This window comes from Diadema antillarum, unplaced genomic scaffold, assembly GCF_040938485.1.
Source record: "Diadema antillarum isolate AM-2024a unplaced genomic scaffold, OU_Dant_1.0 seq00000326_RagTag, whole genome shotgun sequence".
Taxonomy (NCBI): domain Eukaryota; kingdom Metazoa; phylum Echinodermata; class Echinoidea; order Diadematoida; family Diadematidae; genus Diadema; species Diadema antillarum.
The window spans coordinates 160847-179594 of NW_027271344.1; the positions used below are offsets into that span (position 1 = coordinate 160847).

General features: G+C 37.9%; 1 protein-coding gene across 1 annotated transcript in view; it reads left to right on the forward strand.

Annotated features, from left to right (window-relative positions):
- The window catches only part of LOC139730646 (RNA helicase aquarius-like), a 47128-nt gene that overhangs the window by 26607 nt on the left and 1773 nt on the right, over positions 1–18748 (forward strand). The window contains exons 20-39 of the mRNA XM_071641506.1: positions 1272–1439; positions 2478–2647; positions 3768–3877; positions 4486–4617; positions 6355–6501; positions 7335–7404; positions 8030–8140; positions 8561–8670; positions 9332–9467; positions 10340–10507; positions 11387–11428; positions 12021–12158; positions 12740–12811; positions 13476–13663; positions 13935–14106; positions 14804–14974; positions 15548–15633; positions 16269–16380; positions 17442–17504; positions 18483–18596. Of these exons, the coding sequence (XP_071497607.1) occupies positions 1272–1439; positions 2478–2647; positions 3768–3877; positions 4486–4617; positions 6355–6501; positions 7335–7404; positions 8030–8140; positions 8561–8670; positions 9332–9467; positions 10340–10507; positions 11387–11428; positions 12021–12158; positions 12740–12811; positions 13476–13663; positions 13935–14106; positions 14804–14974; positions 15548–15633; positions 16269–16380; positions 17442–17504; positions 18483–18596 (2480 nt within the window). The remainder of the gene's footprint in view (positions 1–1271; positions 1440–2477; positions 2648–3767; positions 3878–4485; positions 4618–6354; positions 6502–7334; positions 7405–8029; positions 8141–8560; positions 8671–9331; positions 9468–10339; positions 10508–11386; positions 11429–12020; positions 12159–12739; positions 12812–13475; positions 13664–13934; positions 14107–14803; positions 14975–15547; positions 15634–16268; positions 16381–17441; positions 17505–18482; positions 18597–18748) is intronic.

Here is an 18748-nt window from a genome sequence, read left to right on the forward strand (position 1 = left end):
TGACCTGTATTGTACATTTTGCTACAAAATGCTACTCCTTCGCCATTTCTTACCCAATTTCGATTCCGTTTGCTTTATGTGATGGCACTAGGTGAGGGCTTCAAAACTTCTACACAGAATTTTGACCTTTGACTTCTTTGACCTTTGACCTTGATTTTTTACCCATATTGTACATTTTGCTACAAAATGCTACTCCTTCGCCATTTCTAACCCGATTTCGATTCTGTTTGCTTTATGTGATGGCACTAGGTGAGGGCTTCAAAACTTGTACACAGAATTTTGACCTTTGACTTCTTTGACCTTTGACCTTGATTTTTGACCTGTATTGTACATTTTGCTACAAAATGCTACTCCGCCATTTCTTACCCGATTTCGATTCTGTTTGCTTTATGTGATGACTTCAAAACTTCCACACAGAATTTTGACCTTTGACTTCTTTGACCTTTAACCTTAATTTTTGACCTACATTTTGTTGTACATTTTGCTACAAAATGCTACTCCTTCGCCATTTCTAACCCGATTTCGATTCCGTTTGCTTTATGTGATGGCACTAGGTGAGCGCTTCAAAACTTCTACACAGAATTTTGACCTTTGACTTCTTTGACCTTTGACCTTGATTTTTGACCAATATTGTACATTTTGCTACAAAATGCTACTTCCGGCAGGGACATATATTACGCACTGCGTAATTTCTACTTTTCCTTGTTTTTTAAATAAAAAGATGCAAAAGGTAATCTGTGCATGTGGTGGTTTGTGCAACATGCATAGAAGCACAGAAAAATGGTAGAGATACATTAGGCATGCTTCTGAATGATTTTAACTTGTATTTGGAAAACAAGAAAAAATTGCAATTTGAGTTTGAAGGAAAAAAGAATATTTGCTTTGTTGTGTACTGTAAGGAGGGTTTTTGAGTACAGTATGCAGTATACTGTAAAACCAGAAACATTCATGGCATGAAAATTTCACGAATTGGAGCTGATGGCCTTTTTTGTGGCATGAAACTTTTTTGAATTGCCTCTGGCATTCAATGCATTGTGTAGAAAAATACTTTCTCATGTATTTTACTTTCACGAGTCTTCGGTCCTTGTGAAATTCGTGAAAGTTTCATGCACACAAAACTTTCTTGTTTTACAACACTCTTTTGATTGTATGTGATGTGAGATTCAAATAATATTCTTTGTTTAGAGTGATCTGTCAGCACACAGAGCAATCTCTATCGTGCAGAAGCTGATATTTGGACATTCTAATTCTTTTGATTTCTGCTCATTCAGCTCTGAGGAAGCACGATGTGGCCTTCCTGGTCACGGTGAGACCAACGAAAAGGATTGGGACTCCCTTTAACCCAAAGGAGCACTTCATTGACCAAGTGGGGCTGGCATACGTCAGGGGCTGTGAGATCGAGGGACTCCTCAATGAAAATGGGGAGGTGATCGAGGAAGGTACGTATCCTAGTCTAAGATAGAAAAGAGAATGAGACAGAGTTAAAGGACAAGTTCACCTTCCTAGACATGTGGATTGAGCGAATGCAGCAATATTAGTAAAACACATCAGTGAGAGTTTGAGGAAAATCGGACAATCTGTTGAAAAGTTATGAATTTTTGAAGTTTCTGCTCAGTTACTGCTGGATGAGAAGACTACTACAGCTGATGATGTCACATGAGTACAACGATATAAAGAAAATATAAAGGAAATTCAACATATTTTCACTTTTCTCGCATAATAAGAGAATGCTTGATTTCCCTCTTTCAGAAGGCTGGGAGAATAATATTACCCTTAACATACGTCAGTGACAAGTCGAGGAAATGTGCACTTTTTTCAAAAAGTAACATTTTGTGAAATTCTCTTTATGGTTTCCTTATACTGTTGTACGCATGTGACATCATCAGCTGTAGTAGTCTTCTCATCCAGCAGTGACTGAGCAGACACTTCAAAAGTTCATAACTTTTCGACGGATTGTCCGATTTTCCTCAAACTTTCACTGATATGTTCTACTAATATTGCCGCATTCAGTCAATCCACATGTGTATGAAGGTGAACTTGTCCTTTAAAGAGAGTGACATTAGAGGCGTTAGAGGCGTTAAAAAGGAATTAAGTTCAGATTTGAAGTCAGCCATTAATAAGATGATGACACCATCGCCACCGCAACTTGTAATGAAAATGTCAAGATGCTTCTAGAACGTTCTTATTGTTCATTTGCTTGCAATGAGACTTGTTATAGTTTCATGTGATAAACCTGGTTAGTATCTGCATGGAAATGGAACACAGTGTGCCTGTGGCTTCACTGTGAACAGTATTTAATTCCTTCAGTAAACACAGAGCAAGGGGCACACATCGAAAGCTCATTTTTTTTGGGAAAATTATGCGCATCATTTTTGTGGTATCATATGGTGAAGCCAGTAGTGCTTTGACGAGCACATTTGACCTGAAAAAGACACTGTAAGCAAGCCGTTCTACTCTTGGACTTTTGCTCCCTCAAGGACCAGAACCACGGCCTGATCTCCCGGGCATGAAGAGAACATACCGTGTGTGGCTGGACCCCAACCAGTACCAGAAGGACATGTCCAGGACTGCAGCGACTGATGCAGAGGACGTCTATGAAAGCTTCAATGTCATGATGAGAAGAAAGCCAAAGGAGAACAACTTCAAGGTTTGTGAAGCGTTGAATTTTCTTGGTAACTTCATATGCACTTTGTGATTGAATTGTGAATGATGTGCCGTGATTATTTTACACACTTGTTATTGGTATGCCTCCCCCAAAGTGGGGCTGGATGTATTGTGTTTTGTAGCTGGTCCATGATGTATGTTCATCTCTCGTATATCTCATTACTGCGATTTGATAGATGAAAGGTTTATTTTGTTTTTATCATGCACAGATGTGCTACTGGAGATGTAGATTCCCTTTATTGGATTTTCGACAAAATTCTCATGGTCAAAGGTCAAAAGTCACTACACTTTGGGTGAACAGTCATACCCTTTTCCAACTATAGTTTCAATCAGGAGTGCAAGATCATGATATATTGTGCTATTCAGGATAAAATTAATATACAAGCATTTGTATGATGCAAGGTCACAACCATTTGTATGATGCAAGGTCAGTTCCGTTCAGTTCAGTTTATTTTATTTTCCACGGAACCGGCTTCAGCCAATGGCTGTTCTTCAGCTGGTCCGTGCCCGATAAAATCACATAAAATATATACATCATCATACATTGTACAATAACAAACATATCAAACAAACAAAACAAAAATACAATACGTTGATTAAAATAAAAAAAAAAAATGCACACAAATACAAAAAGTACCAAAAATGGTCACATGTGAGGTTAGAGGTTGCTCAACTCAAGCAAAACAGTGTAATTTTTCAGCTGTAACTTCAGGTTGGAATTTCCAGTGGTGAAACAAATAAAATGGGGAGATATATATGAATACGCAAGTATAATGACGAAATGACAGGGGTGAAAGATCGAATGTCAGGGACAAAGGTCACAAAACTTTGTTTAAAGTGTCGCCTCCCAGCCATTATTCTACCAAATGGTTTGTATTCTTAAGAAGGTTGGAAGTAGATGGGATTAATGGCCAGTCCCTCAAGTTTAACTGTCGTTGTCATTGACTCTACATGTAATGTAGGACCATACTCTCAGCTGAATTTAGTGATCATTTGAGGAGGCAGAGACATTTCAGAGTCACAGATGATGTTGATGAATATACAAGAGGTTAATCGAAAGAGTAATTAACCCACAAAATAATTTTCTCTTGATGCTTTGCCAGGCTGTGTTGGAAACCATCCGAGACCTGATGAACACTGAGTGTGTGGTGCCAGACTGGCTTCATGATATCCTGCTGGGCTATGGTGATCCCGGGGCCGCCCACTACTCCAAGTAAGAAGCCCGAGGATGAATTGGCTTCATGCCAAATGATCACACTCCATCAAAGTGGCCATATCGATCTCAAGTTTAAAAGCAGGTCAATTTACATACCCCCCTCCCCCTAGAAAAGAATCAAAACCAATTTTTGCATTATGACGAGAAAAAAAAAGTACTTGCAAAGCATGTGACCATGGCATCATGATGCAAGATTAAGTTCATCTTGATTTTTTTTTTTGAACCTTTGCAATAATTTGCCTTACATAATGGCTAAATTTCAATTCTTTAATCCCTTGATTCATCTTGCTACGTATAAACCAGGATAAGATTGCCTGGGTCGTGCTCCAGTCAGTATGTAGACATTTGTGCAGTTTAGATTTTGTGGTGTTTTACTCGCAGCAGATCTTTTGTTTGTGTTATTTTGTATTTTCCAGATGCCTGAACAGTGAAAACTTAAATAAGTTTTTGCATAGCAATAGAAATACCAATAATTCTTGTGTGTGAATTGACCTAACTAGAACCTCAATAGTTCAGTAGCTTTGGTTTTACCCAGTATTAAAGTGCAAATGAGCAGCATATTTGACCTTCGATTATGCCTTTTTTTTTCTACACACACGTGTAAGGATGGAGAAACTGATTCCAACTCTGGACTGGAATGACACCTTTCTGGACATTGCCCACTTGAGGGCCAGCTTCCCTGACCACTCGGTCAAGATGGTGACAGATGACCCGACAAAACTGGTCCCGCCATTCAGGTTTGTGTTCTTGTTTGGGATCATTTGGAGCAGTCCAAAGTTGCCATAAAAATCTCATATAGTCAAGCAGATTTTTTTTTTTTTAAATCGTTTAGGCCGAGTCCCGAGTATACTCGGGCAAGTATCTATGGGAAATGCGTGTTATAGCAAAATCAGTCCGTCCTCAAAGGATTGATAGTGCTATATGACAGTTGTATGTATTTCACTCAAAAGCATTTGGTTAGCAAGGAAACAAATGATACCAGGACCCCGTTTCATCAAAACGTATAATCGATTGTAAATTCCCTTACCACACAGGCTGCCATAGACTTATGATGGAAATCAGTCAATTATGACTCTTCATAAAACAGGACCCAGATCTCGTTATATGTATTGATTCATTTTTTTTCTTCTTATGAACAGTACAGTATTGCCTTCATAGTAAATAGTGATTCATAACTTGCTCTGATATTGATTGGATCAGTAGTACCATATTCATTGCTTTCATTGTAGCCCGCGTTTCAATATACTGTATTTCATTGAACCCCTAGTAGTGGGGCAGATATGTGAAAAAAATGCTCACATCCGTCGGAAAGTATGAAATTTTGCATATAGGGGTATTTTGAGGCGCTGATTTCAAAAATTGCCGGATCCAAGAGATCTGATCACGGGGTCGGCCGCCATTTTGAATTCCAAAATGGCCGCCGTCAAAGATCCCTATCTTCAGTTCTGAATGACATTAGCCATTGGAATTTGATATATAAAAGCATGAAGATATGATGACTTCAATAACAGACTTATTTGATATGTCTGACAAGCTGCACGGCAGCCAATTTGAATTTAATACACATTTGCCATGTTGGAGTGTTGAAAATCTCTATCTCGGGTTTGTAAATTAGGCTACCTGATTGAGCGCGCGTTTGTAACTGATTGAGTGCGCGCTGATGTATTTACATTGTGACGTCAGTGAAAGGTGCATTATGCTTCCTTTTTGCTGCACTTTTTGACATGCCCGTGAATGTTAGTCGTGATATTTGTCTTCGTAGCCACATTGGAATTCAAAATAGCAGGCATTGCGTTTGTCAGACACATCACATCAGTTAATAGTTTATCTCAGTATGTTAAAATACTTGTTTACACCTAGTTTCAGGGTCACTCACCACTTAGAAATCAAGATAGAGATTTTGAATATTTCGTCGAGGCGGCCATATTGGAATTCAAAATGGCGGCCATTCGATGTTGGTCAGACACTCCGAATCAATCTGTCATCAAATTCAATGTGTCAAAACGCTCATGTGTACCAAATTTTGGTGCCACAGGTCATTCAGAACTGAAGATAGGGATCTTTGAATTTGTTTTGTGATGGCGGCCATATTGGAATTCAAAATGGCGGCCGACCCCATGGTCAAATCTCTTGGATCCGGCAATATTTGAAATCAGCGCCCCAAAATACCCCTATATGCAAAATTTCATACTTTCCGCCGGATGTGAGCATTTCGACCACTTTTTGTTACATATCTGCCCTACTATAGGCCCCAATAAAGTAAAGCTGCACTTGTGCTGATTGCCCATGCAGAGTGCCTATGATCTAGCTTAGCCCTTTCAAGTTTGTGCATAATCAATAACAAAAGCCTACCAAAGAAATGATGTATATGATTACATACATATTGAACATTGCCTGACTGGCCATGTATGAAGTGCATGCCAAATTGTGAGCTTCAAAGTCAGTACTAGTATTTGTCTGACCTCGTGTCGCAGGATAACGTTTCCAGAGTCTCAGCAGCACCAGTCGTCAGGGAAGAAACGGAAGCACGATAGCAACTTACCACCTGCAGCTAAGGAGATCATTGTGGAGCCTCACATCATACCAAACAGGGGACCTTACCCCTACAACCAACCCAAGAAGTAGGTTCATGGTGGACGTGCAGTCCACGAGGGGGTGGAAGAAGAAAAATGCTCATCTTACTGATCTATTTCGGGCGCATATATTTGACTCGGCACTTTGTAATGACTGAGTTGGCTTTTGGAAATTTGTTTTTTTCTCGACAATGTAGAACGTAGCAAGAATCATATGATCTTTGAAGGTTTGCGTGGTGATGAGAATAGCATACCAAATGGTTTACCACAAGCCTCTCTCTATGTTAAAAGAATCATATGAGTACAGCTTCATCAAGGTCTATATATTAAGGACTCTACACTAGTTCCTCTATTTTAACTTCTGTTATGACATTCATATTATTCATTATCAGTTCCAACATTAGATTTCATACATAATTTAATTATTTTCAACAGTTCCATAATTTTTTTTTCCTTAAAAAAGAATGTGTGAAACTATTTTTGATGAACATAAAAGAAATTGTATTAAAAATCCAAAGTCCATTTTGAAATATATTTCAAGAATCTATGTGAGACATTACAAAATGGGAAGTGTGCATAGAATGCAAGAACCTTTCTTCATGCACCGAGTCTTCATGCACACCAGTAAACTTGTGGTGCCAAACTAAATTCTGGTTTGTAGATAAAAATGAAAAAGCTTTAATTAACATTGAATTGTTACTTTTGCATATAGTCAATTGTTAGTTAATGATTTAATAAAGCTCCCTCATTTCCCGAATCATTTTCCCTTTTGGTGCCTTCTGTTGTGCTCAAGCTAATTTAATCATGGAATGGGATGTTGGGGGGGGGGTCTGGTACATGTATGACCTGCTAACCTTGTCTCTCATTTTGTACCTGTACAGGAATGCCATCAAGTTCACACCCACACAGGTTGAAGCAATCCGTGCTGGTATGCAGCCTGGCTTGACAATGGTGAGTGAAAACTTACACAATTATTTTTCACTTGTATTTTGAAGTTTACATGTTTAAATCTTTCCAGATGATGAATAATACATTACTTAAGTTAGGTCTATGTCTATAGAGTTGAATGTGGTAATAGCAAATTGTAATTGACTGAAATTTCTGCTAGTTTTAAGTGGTTACTTGGTTTTTGTTTTCTAGTAAATACTTATCTGTACATTCATGAGTAATATTGTCAAATTCTGGCAGATCTACTGTAAAACCAGAAATGTTCGCGTGCATTTTAATTTCACAAATTCTTGAAAGCTAAGATTCGCAAAATTAAATTGCATATTCGTGTTTACATTTTATGGATTGAATGCCAGTGGCAATTCATGAAAATGTCATGCCCTGAAAAAGGCCAAAGGCTCCAATTCACAAAAATTTTATGCTGCAAAAATATTTCTTTACAGTTTGGGAATTTATGAATAGTTGGTGAAAAGCGCAGTTGGTGAAAAGCGCAGCTTATTTCTCCTAATGTTTGATTCTTTGCTGGATTCATGCATGATGTTTGATGTATGATTCATTGATGATTAATGTTTGATTCAAGCATGATAATTTCATCTATTAAAGAAATTTGATTACATGTTGTTTGAAGGTTGTTGGACCCCCTGGTACAGGCAAGACAGATGTGGCTGTGCAGATCATCTCCAATATCTACCACAACTTTCCAGAACAGAGAACTCTCATTGTGACCCACTCCAATCAGGTAATAGAAAACATGAACTGTTCTCTTTCATAAATATGTGCATCTCTTTTAAGTGAGTTGAAATTCATGTTCAATCTGACTTCACTCTACAGAGTACAGCAGTCACACAAAGCAGTATAGGTTTCCTCACAGAATACCCACTATCTGGAAAGTAAGGAAGAACTTGTATTCAATTGTAGCATTGAAATGTAACCTAGCTTCATGATACTTATAGTTATGTTTAGTTTTGTTTTTGTTTTTTGTATTAGTTCATATTCTTCTCTGGAGATGGATGGGAGAGGGGAAGTTCAGTATCATATTCTGTCTAGTGCCTTGAAAAAACATGTACTATGCTCGTAGAATGGAATCTTGATACAATGTTTGTCCCGTTTAAATGTTCCAATTCAAATGTTCTTGTGATGAATGCATGGTTTCTGGCAGGCCTTGAATCAACTGTTTGAGAAGATTATGGCCCTGGACATTGATGAGAGACATCTCCTTCGTCTGGGACACGGTGAGGAGTCCTTGGAAACAGAGAAGGACTTCAGCAGGTGAGAACAAATTCATTGAGACAATGAGAATAATCTGTCTAGTTTCCATCCTTCTTTTCACTGAAATGAAAGATGGCTCTAATCCTTTTTAGTTGATTGATGATTTTATCGTTCACTGCTAGTATTTCATAAGGTAGCATTAAAAAAAAAATCTTTCATTTGAATTCCTATTTTGGTCATATCCCATAGTCAATATCAGTTGCAGAAGTATCAGTATTCTCTAAATTGTGATATTTGTAACTGATCCTTAAATTGGCACACATGTAATATGGTGAAGGTCTCTGTTTCTGTCTCAAACTGGCAACTTTTAGGGGGGGTTTAGTCCAATTTTGTGCAAATTTAATAATCTTCATAACTTGCTCCATCTAATCTTTTTTCCAGTATGATAATGAGGTATATTTGTAAGATATTATAAAATTCAGATTTATTGATTTAAGAAGGTCTGGAAGATAATTTCTGTAGTAACATACACCGTCTGTGGTAAGCTTTTCTTCTTTGTGCATGACTTTTTCCATAGTTGTGTGTTTGTTCATGCAGTCACTTTCATACACAGGTCTCTCTGCCATCTGTAACAGCAATGGCTGCACTTATTTCCCTTTCATTCTTGCCAATCCTTCATCCCCTATCTGTTGGGCATTTTTACCTGTGATTCCTTCACCAGGTATGGGCGAGTGAACTATGTGCTGGGGAGACGCCTGGAACTCCTGAAGGAGGTTGAGCGGCTCCAAGAGAGCCTTGGGGTGCCTGGAGACGTGGCCTACACATGCGAGACAGCCGGGCACTTTTTCCTCTATCAGGTAATGACGGCTCAGGGTGTGAAAACAGGTATCAACAGAGTCATAATGGTGGTAAATATACCAATTGAGTGGTAGTGCAGAGTGCAAGGCAGTAAATTTCACTTGTGATGTACAAGCTCATTCATGTATGTGGTACTTATAAGACATTGTTCAATTTGTTTATGATTTTTCTTTTTACCTTTGATCTCAGTTTAGACTTGGCATGCTGGTGTTTCTTGGTGTGGTACAAATGCACGTAGATCCTTGTATAGCAAAAGATTTATATGCCAATAGCCCTACATTTTGGTTTCTTCGAACTTGAGTTGATGTAGATGAAATTATTTACATAGTAGACAAATTTAAGTACTTCACATTACAACAACAGCTTTTACCACTTCTATTGCTTCTACTGCTACTGCTGCTACTACTGCTACTACTACTACTGCTACTACTACTACTACTACTACTACTGCTACTACTACTACTGCTACTACTACTACTACTACTACTACTACTACTACTACTTCTACTACTACTACTTCTACTACTACTACTGCTACTACTTCTTCTACTGTTGTTCTGCCCTCCTCCAAAGTGTCTGGTCTTTTGCAATGTTTACCATTATTTTTTGTTAATGGCTTGGCATTCTTGGCATTTACATGAAAATTTATCAAAAGCGTTGGCAGTGTTAAGAAGCTGTAGGTCTTCAAAGAATGAACAGGAACCGAAATCAGCACTCCATTTCTCTGAGTGAAAGTGTGATAGACTCTGATGTGGATTTACAACAGTAGACACTAGATGCCTGTCAGATATCTGATTTGTTGATAGTACTGACAATGTTTCAGAAGCGGTTCGCTGTCTTTACAGTGTCTCTCTTATGGTCTGATTTCTAGGTCGTTGCTCGGTGGGAGAAATTCCTGAGCAAGGCGAAACCCAAGGGAAACAAGCCAGGTTCGGTGGAAGATATCCCGACACACTTCCCTTTCCACAAGTACTTTGAGAACGCCCCTCAGCCTGTCTTCAAGGGGAGAAAGTTTGAGGAGGACATGGACATTGCTGAGGTAGGATCATCCAAGTCTTGCTGTAACCACCGATTTCTTGCTCTTTGATATAGGTTTAAATTGACAGTGTTTAAACTTGGTTACACAGTATAACAAGATTAGATGTAATGAGATACCACATGCTATGAAGTGTTTGCTGCAGAAGAAACTTTTTTACCTGCAGACTCCCCTATAGTATGCTACTCATAAAATCAGAAGAAATGAACATTTTTTTTTTAGTTTTGATGTCAGCTGTACAGAGATTATTTCATGCCCTTAGGATATGCCATTTTCACCATATGATATTTTGCATATTGGGACTTGCAAGACAATTTTGTGTTGGGTTGAATTTGCAGTGTAGAACTTCACTATTGAGAAAGATGTATTATCACTTCCAAGAGAAATACAATGCAGTAGTGCTTCAGGAGACAATGTTTTCTCGAGTTTTGAATCTTGTGAATATTAGTCAATTTGTAAGATTTATAAACTGTAATGCAGATACAATATACAAAAAAAGAAGAAGCTGCTTTTAAAACAGTAAATAGCAAGAAACAGTTTTGTCATTTGATATCTTTTTGTCCTACATGCAATCATCTGCTCTGTTTGATTAAATCAGTAAGTCACTAAAGTAGGACTTGAGGTGAATCATTTGCAACCTGTCAGTGTTGAATATATGAAACTTGGGTGCCTATCAGGACATTTAACAATGTTGGGGTAATGATAATGGCAGGGTCCACAGGAAGAGCAATATTAATGCTAAAGAGTTTACCCTGGAATGCATCCTAGAAATCATTGACAAATTTAACAAATTTTTGAGATAGATTTTGTGTTCAAATGCCCAGACTTGCTGGTGTCTCTCTGACTTACCTTGTTCTATCTTTTAACTTCACATACATGCAGGGTTGCTATCGACACATCAAGAAGATTTTTCAGCAGTTGGAGGTGGGTACCAGCTTTCTGATAGTAGGATACAGTACAGAGGATAGAATAATTGTTGACTTTAGTAGTTACATTATAATCTTGATGTTATGTTTTTATATGCCTTGCCATTCAAAAAAAAGCAAAAAAACAACAAAAACAAGTTATGAAATTATGAGAAATCAAATTACTTTAAATCATGTTTATGAAAATGAATACATGAATAATCTGGTTTCATAAAAATTTGCATTTTTGTAATAGATTTATTCAGTTGTAATCAGCTGCCATATCAATACTGAAAGTGTTAGTTCTGTATATCTTGATAACCTACATATATCTATTTGTTTCAACAAATATATAACTCTAAAGATGAAAAATATAACACCCTTGTCATGCATCCTAGTGCATGGAATGAGGCAGCTATATCATTTGTGGACAGACATAAACTATAGATGGCAATGATTTTTGTTCCCAATGCATACATAGAATTGGCTAGCAATACAGTATGTAGATCCAAGAGGCAGATTTTCCTCCATGTTTCAAAGTCTGTCTCATTTTTAAACACATGTGTATCAGAGATGTTAGGCAAAAGAACTGTATATTCTTTTAAAACCAGGAATTCCGAGCCTTTGAGTTGCTGCGGAGTGGGAAGGATCGCTCAAAGTACCTGCTGATCAAGGAAGCAAAGATCATCGCTATGACATGTACCCATGCTGCTCTCAAGCGGCGAGATCTTGTGGATGTCAGTTTCCAGGTGTGTAGAGATTTTTTTTTTGATAGAAAATGATATAAGATATAGAGGAAACAAAAAATGTATGAAAAAAGCATTGAATATTCACCTCATATCCTTTTTTTTTTTCATCATGCAGCAAGTTTATTTCATAATTTTGCATTGAAATTGGATTAAAATGAAGCTGTTCACACATCAAAGTGATATTGTGATCTGATCGTTACATGTATTTCTTGACCTTCCAAGCTGTCTGGAGGACCAGCATAAATGATAGCAGATTGATTATTTTTTTATGAGGAGAGATGATACATCTGAATCTGCTGTCATGAAGTGATGTTATATGAATTTTATACAGAGGAAAATATTCTGAAAATGTTCTACCAGTTCTTTCTGTTCTGAAAATCAGATTTGATGATGAAGATAGCCTGTGACTGTGTGAGGTATATTATTGAAATTGTTTTAATGTGATGTGAGGTATATTATTGAAATTGTTTTAATGTGATTTAAGTCTTTCTCTATTAAAAGACGAAGTATGATAAAGTATTGTGTTTTTAATTTGGTATACCTCCCCCCCCCCTTCATTTCTGTGCATCTCATTTGTACAGTATGATAACATCATGATGGAGGAGTCTGCCCAGATCCTGGAGATTGAGACCTTTATCCCTCTTCTACTACAGGTATGATTTAACGGAATAAGATTGCTTTCCATCCATACATATATGAACACACTTTACCTTTTGTGTGTGTGTGTTGTGTTTTGTGTTAGCTGTACCAGTAGCTTGTATCTCAGTCACAAAACCAATGCATTATTGGTAATCTTCTTCTTCTTCTTCTTTTGTTGTGTGATGTAATACAACGGGTGGGTGAGGGGTTATATACTAATATCTAAGCTGCGGATCCAGTTCAGGGCAGCATCACTTGCTTGAGCAAGTTCTTCAAGCCCGCCTTGTAATCGAGCCAGACATCTGAAATTTCTTGATGTTAACCTGGTATAGGCTTTAACAGCACCCTTTCACCAGACATTGATGACTTGCTGGCCAGCCAGTTGAGCTTAGAAAGGAACTTGGACAAGTTTTGAAACTGTTCTGATGAGAAATCATGTGCAAGTCCAATTGACAGGATTCCAAGATGATTAAGATTAAGGTTATTTCAAAATCAGAACAATCTTTCTTTCTTTTATAATGCTATCTCTACATTATTGAAGTATGCATTATGTATATATTCCTTGGATTGCCAAGGCTGTCTTTAATCGAAGTGTAACTGTAAACTGGAGTTGAATGATAGGGAGAATGCTTCTGTATATTGCTCATACTCATTCACTGTGATCTCTGATAAAATCAGAACCCAGAGGATGGCTTTAACCGGCTCAAGCGCTGGATCATGATTGGTGACCACCATCAGCTCCCGCCAGTCATAAAGAATATGGCCTTCCAGAAGTTCTCCAACATGGAGCAGTCCCTCTTCACCCGCCTGGTCCGACTCGGTGTGCCCACGGTGGACTTGGATGCACAAGGGAGGGCGAGACCCAGGTAAGGGCTCTCTCATAAAAGTGAGATTTGCAAAAACATCCTGTCATTAAGGGTCTTGAGCTCAGAAAATATTTTGCAGATTGTCCTTCAGAGTTGTACAGTCGAACAAATTTGGTAACTGTCAGTGGATGTGTTCTAATGGCTAGCTGTCATACTCAGGTTGTGCAAGATGTACTGGTCTCTTGATTTGAATTTTTTGTTTTATAAACTTTTGATGAAAGTATAGCAACTTCAAATTCCCTTTCCCATGGTCCACTCCTCCTCTCTCCAGTATTGCCACCCTGTACAACTGGAGGTACCGCAACCTCGGCAATCTCCCCCACGTCAACATGACTAGAGAGTTCCAACTTGCCAACGCTGGCTTTGCCTTCGACTTCCAGCTCATCAATGTAGAGGACTTCAATGGTGTTGGAGAATCAGAACCCAACCCATACTTCTACCAGGTACTGTGTGTGTTAAACAATCCTGCATCATTATCATGCAAAGCTTCCTGCAGTGACTAGGTTTGACTGATAAGGGAGGAAGACGGATTTAGGGCAATGTCAACATTCTTACAATAAAAGACAGAAAGTTGATGATCATATTATTCTTTTTTTTCCATGAAACATACATATGTATATCTGGTTGAGATTGAAATAATATGTCAACAAATGTTCTTGAATAGATATTTCTTTGTATATGTCAAAAAGACTTACCATTTTCGTACATATAAGAATAAAAGTCTTTATTTAGGTCCCAAATTCATGCATGGGTGTCATAAATTGTTATGTAATTTGAGGACAGATTGAAATTTCCATTCCACAAAGATCTAAAATCATATGCATGTGCCAAAAGTTGTGTGTAACTTTGTGCAATACTCGGAAGGCTGCACATGGAAGCTCAAGATCATGTGTAAGTTGCTGTGTAGCATTGTCACTGTGCAAAATGGCACCCAGTGCATAGAGATGGTGGAGCCATTTCTTGGCAAGAAAAAAGAGCAATCCTGGTATGACCTCTACAACTAGATGCCATTAGTGCAACCTTGCAAGAGTGCATTTGTCTTTCTGATTCAGTGCCGTCGTGTGTGCATTTATGTTCTATACCTTTAGAGCATATGTAATAAGGAAACAAAATGAATGATTACATTCTGATTATCCACAGAACCTTGCTGAGGCTGAGTACGTGGTTGCCACTTTCATGTACATGAGGCTTCTTGGGTATCCGGCTGAAAAGATCAGCATCCTCTCCACATACAATGGGCAGAAGCACCTCATCAGGGATGTCATCAACAAACGATGTGCCGACAACCCCATGATTGGACAACCGCACAAGGTAAATAAGTTTTCATTTAATTAAGCTGTAACTTGTGATTAGAATGTTCTAAATTTATAATGCATTGGCTCTCATTAAAAGGCATTTCTGAGTGGAAAAACTCAAATGTATGTCTAACCTTTTCCTTTTTGTTGTGTGATGGAGGATGAATCTGACCTTTCACCTTGTAGGTGACAGCTCAGTAATGACATTGTTTCCATAATGTCCTTGCTCTCAGACCTGTATATGAGCTCCAGTTGTGTCTTTGAAAATCCCTACCATTGGAATAATGGTTAGCGTGACAGTACAGTCAAGCAGTCGAAGAAAACCGTATAATCTCATGAATAATGAATTTGGTGCACTCCTGTGTATGGCACATCCCTTAGTTTTAATTCTAAAAGAAACAAAAAGACAGGTTTCCACAAAGTTAGAAGAGAGTGTAGCTCAAACAGAAGATTTGTTCAGTATCTGTGTTTGTTCTTTTCTTCTTTTTGCACCTTTCCTGCGTGTGCTTTTCTATTAATTTTTGTGTGATTTGTATGGCATTATTTCATATTTTGTTGCTGCTATTCGTATTTTGTTGAAATTGATCAGGTGACGACAGTTGATCGTTTCCAAGGACAGCAGAATGACTACATCCTCCTTTCCCTCGTGAGGACCAGAGCTGTCGGCCACATACGGTATTGACAAAATATTGCTCCACGATCAGGCTACAGTGAATTTTATAATCATTATACATTTTACAAACAGAGGCTTGATACAAAGTTATAAATCATAATCATGTATCAGAGGAAAAAAAACCAACAACAACCTGGATATTGCTGTATGTGACTTTGTGACTATAGTGACAGTACAACAGGCTACACAAGTGACCCATTGTCCTACACACAGGTCTCCACCAAATATCCCACTTTAAAATGAAATCTTAAAGGAGAGACTTGTGTCCTTCTCATCAAGTTATTTTACTGCACTGAACTGCAATGATTTTTTTTTTTTTTTTTTTGGGGGGGGGGGGGGAGAACAATAATAATGGTGTTAAGTGAATCATCAACCACAACATAATTTCTATATGACTTTTGTATTCAATCCAGTTGAGAATTTATGGGGCAAATAAAGACATCATTATTTCATCTTACTTTCACATTTTTATCCTACATCTGAAACGGTTTAGATGATAACAGGAACTTACATGGAGAAGTGAGTGATATGAATACTGTTCATATTCAAGTGACTTGTGTACCTGTTCACAGGAAGTACACTATAAGACTTTGTTTGATGTTAACTCTGTTTTTGTTCTTCCTTTTCCTTTTGACAGGGACGTGCGGAGGCTGGTAGTGGCCATGTCAAGAGCCCGCCTGGGTCTCTATGTCTTCGCTAGGGTCTCCCTCTTCCAGAACTGCTTTGAATTGTCACCAGCATTCAAGAAAGTAAGTAGCCTCTCAGTCACAGGTAAAGTACTCACTCCAGTACACAATCTTAAGTTGTCAAAATTTGTATCAAGGATGTGGCTGATGGACAGGGGATGGTGCACAGATGAATGCATCGAGTTGTTTGAGGATTGCCACATTTTGAGCTGTGTTGCAGTAGCATTGTACGCAATGCAATTCAGCATCTTCTACCCTATTGTCAAGGAAGGTTTGAAAGTTAAATTTCATATTGAATAAATCATAAAATATGGCACATTAAAAAAGAAGATCCTCCATCACTGTGTATTGACATGTGTATAGCATTACTTGAGTGATAAATTCCTCCAGTAAGACAGTGTTTACGCTGAAGAGGTTACCTGGGATTGATAAGACTTGCAAAAGGAAACATTCAGTTTCAAAACGTCCTTAAAGGGCATTGAAGGGTTGTTCTTTTAGAGGAAGTCGTGTGCAGCAATTCTTGTGTCTTTTTCAAGATACTGGTAGATGTAACATTTATCATGCAGGGTAATAATGTTATGGCCATACGTGGCATAGTTGTTGTGTGGATATATCACATATACTTTGCAAGTATTTCGCATGCTCTTCCCACATCAAAATATTGATTGGACTGCTCACTGAAATGTGTGTTTGTGTTACTGACTGCACTAAATTGGGAATGAAAACATTTAGTTATTCAGGAATCTTTTCTTGTTTTGTTTCAGTGTTCCCAAAGCAGTTTAAGTTTTTTCTTTCCTTCTTGTGTATGTAAACACTCTTTAACCCATTGAGGAAGGACTCATTTTGCTGTAACACGCATTTTCCATAGACAACTGCCCAAATATACTCAGGACTCGTCTTCAATGGATTGAACTTTTTTTAATGAAACAGTCGAGCATAAATCAACGCTTTTTCTTTATGTTCTGTTGTGATTTAATTTGTTGTAATGTTTATAGTTATTCTGATGTTACTGCAATTGTTTATTTTGTTTACATTAATGTGATTTATTCTGCACTGTTAAGGTATCATTTTTGCTGCTCATTGAGAGAGATCCTGTAATGCCTCCAATTTTGTGCTCTCCACAGCTTCTTTCCAGGCCAGCACATCTTCACCTGGCTCCAGCAGAAGCATATCCCCCTCAGAGAAAGGTAAAGCACAATACTTCCAGTGGTAGGCCAACCCAGGTTTGAGGAGGCCAAAGAAATGAAGAGAAAAAATGGTGTACCACCAGTTTCTATTTGTCCTTTTTGTGTATATTTGTTAGTTTGGTTCAACAAAAGAATTTTGAATTGTGTTAGTTATTTTTAGTAGCTCATACTGACACGTTTGCGTATTCATATCATTGTAGCTTTTACTTATATTAAAAAGAAAAGGTGGAAAAATGTATCGCAGATCTCTACTTGATTTTCATGTGAGAAAACTCACAAAAAGCTTTGTGTTGAGGTAATTCCTGGAAAATGAGACCAATCATGTCAACTGCATCCATGAGCTCAAATGTTAAGTTCTGTCAAGACAAATGTTAGTTTGTCCAATGTGTACACTTCAGTTTATTGTTATTCAGCACACAAAGTGTTCTGAATCCAGAGATACTTCAGATAAAATGCAATGAAATTGACAGTGCCATGAAATTGCAATGAAGTATGGAGTTTGCCTTCAAATTCTCATTCATCTTTGAGGGCACATGCCCTATGTTTGGGCAAATATAGCTCATAAGCCAGCTGCGTAGCATATGCTGGTGCTTACTTTTCACAGTACATAAAGCCTTTGTACTCCCCTAAGTATGAAACTGGCACTTACACTGTGAGACCACAGTCAAATCGGGCCAAGTATGCCATGGAAAAATCCAAAAGGTTCCACTCTCACAGAATTTTTGTTCTTTAAGAATTCAGTTAATGATTTACAAAACTCTTTTTGAATTCAAAGGATCAGGAAAACCTTTTATTGAGATCTTTTTCTTGGTAGCTGTATTAAAACCTAGGTTTTCTCCAGTACTTGTGGCTTATTGTGCTATGCTAGGTCACAGAAGGTATTTGCCTTCCTCATTTTTTTTTCTTTGTCGTCTTCAATCCTTCAATCTTCAATCTGTGTGATCTTACTGTTATACTTATTTCTGATTTGTCCATCAGGCTATCCAAGCACCGTTTGGCAGAGTCATAGTGATCGAGGACATGCCCCACATGGCACAATTTGTGTTTGATTTCTACAACGACAGGATGCAGCATATGCAGAGACAAATCGGGGTGAGCCTCACAGACTAAATCCTTTTGCAGGACTTTTGCACACACGGCTCAGTTCTTGTAATTTCAATTTCATTTTTTTTTTTCTCTGATAAATTCACATAATTTTAATCTTTTGCTGATGTGGTCCTGTATTGTCTCTGTAAACCCCCACT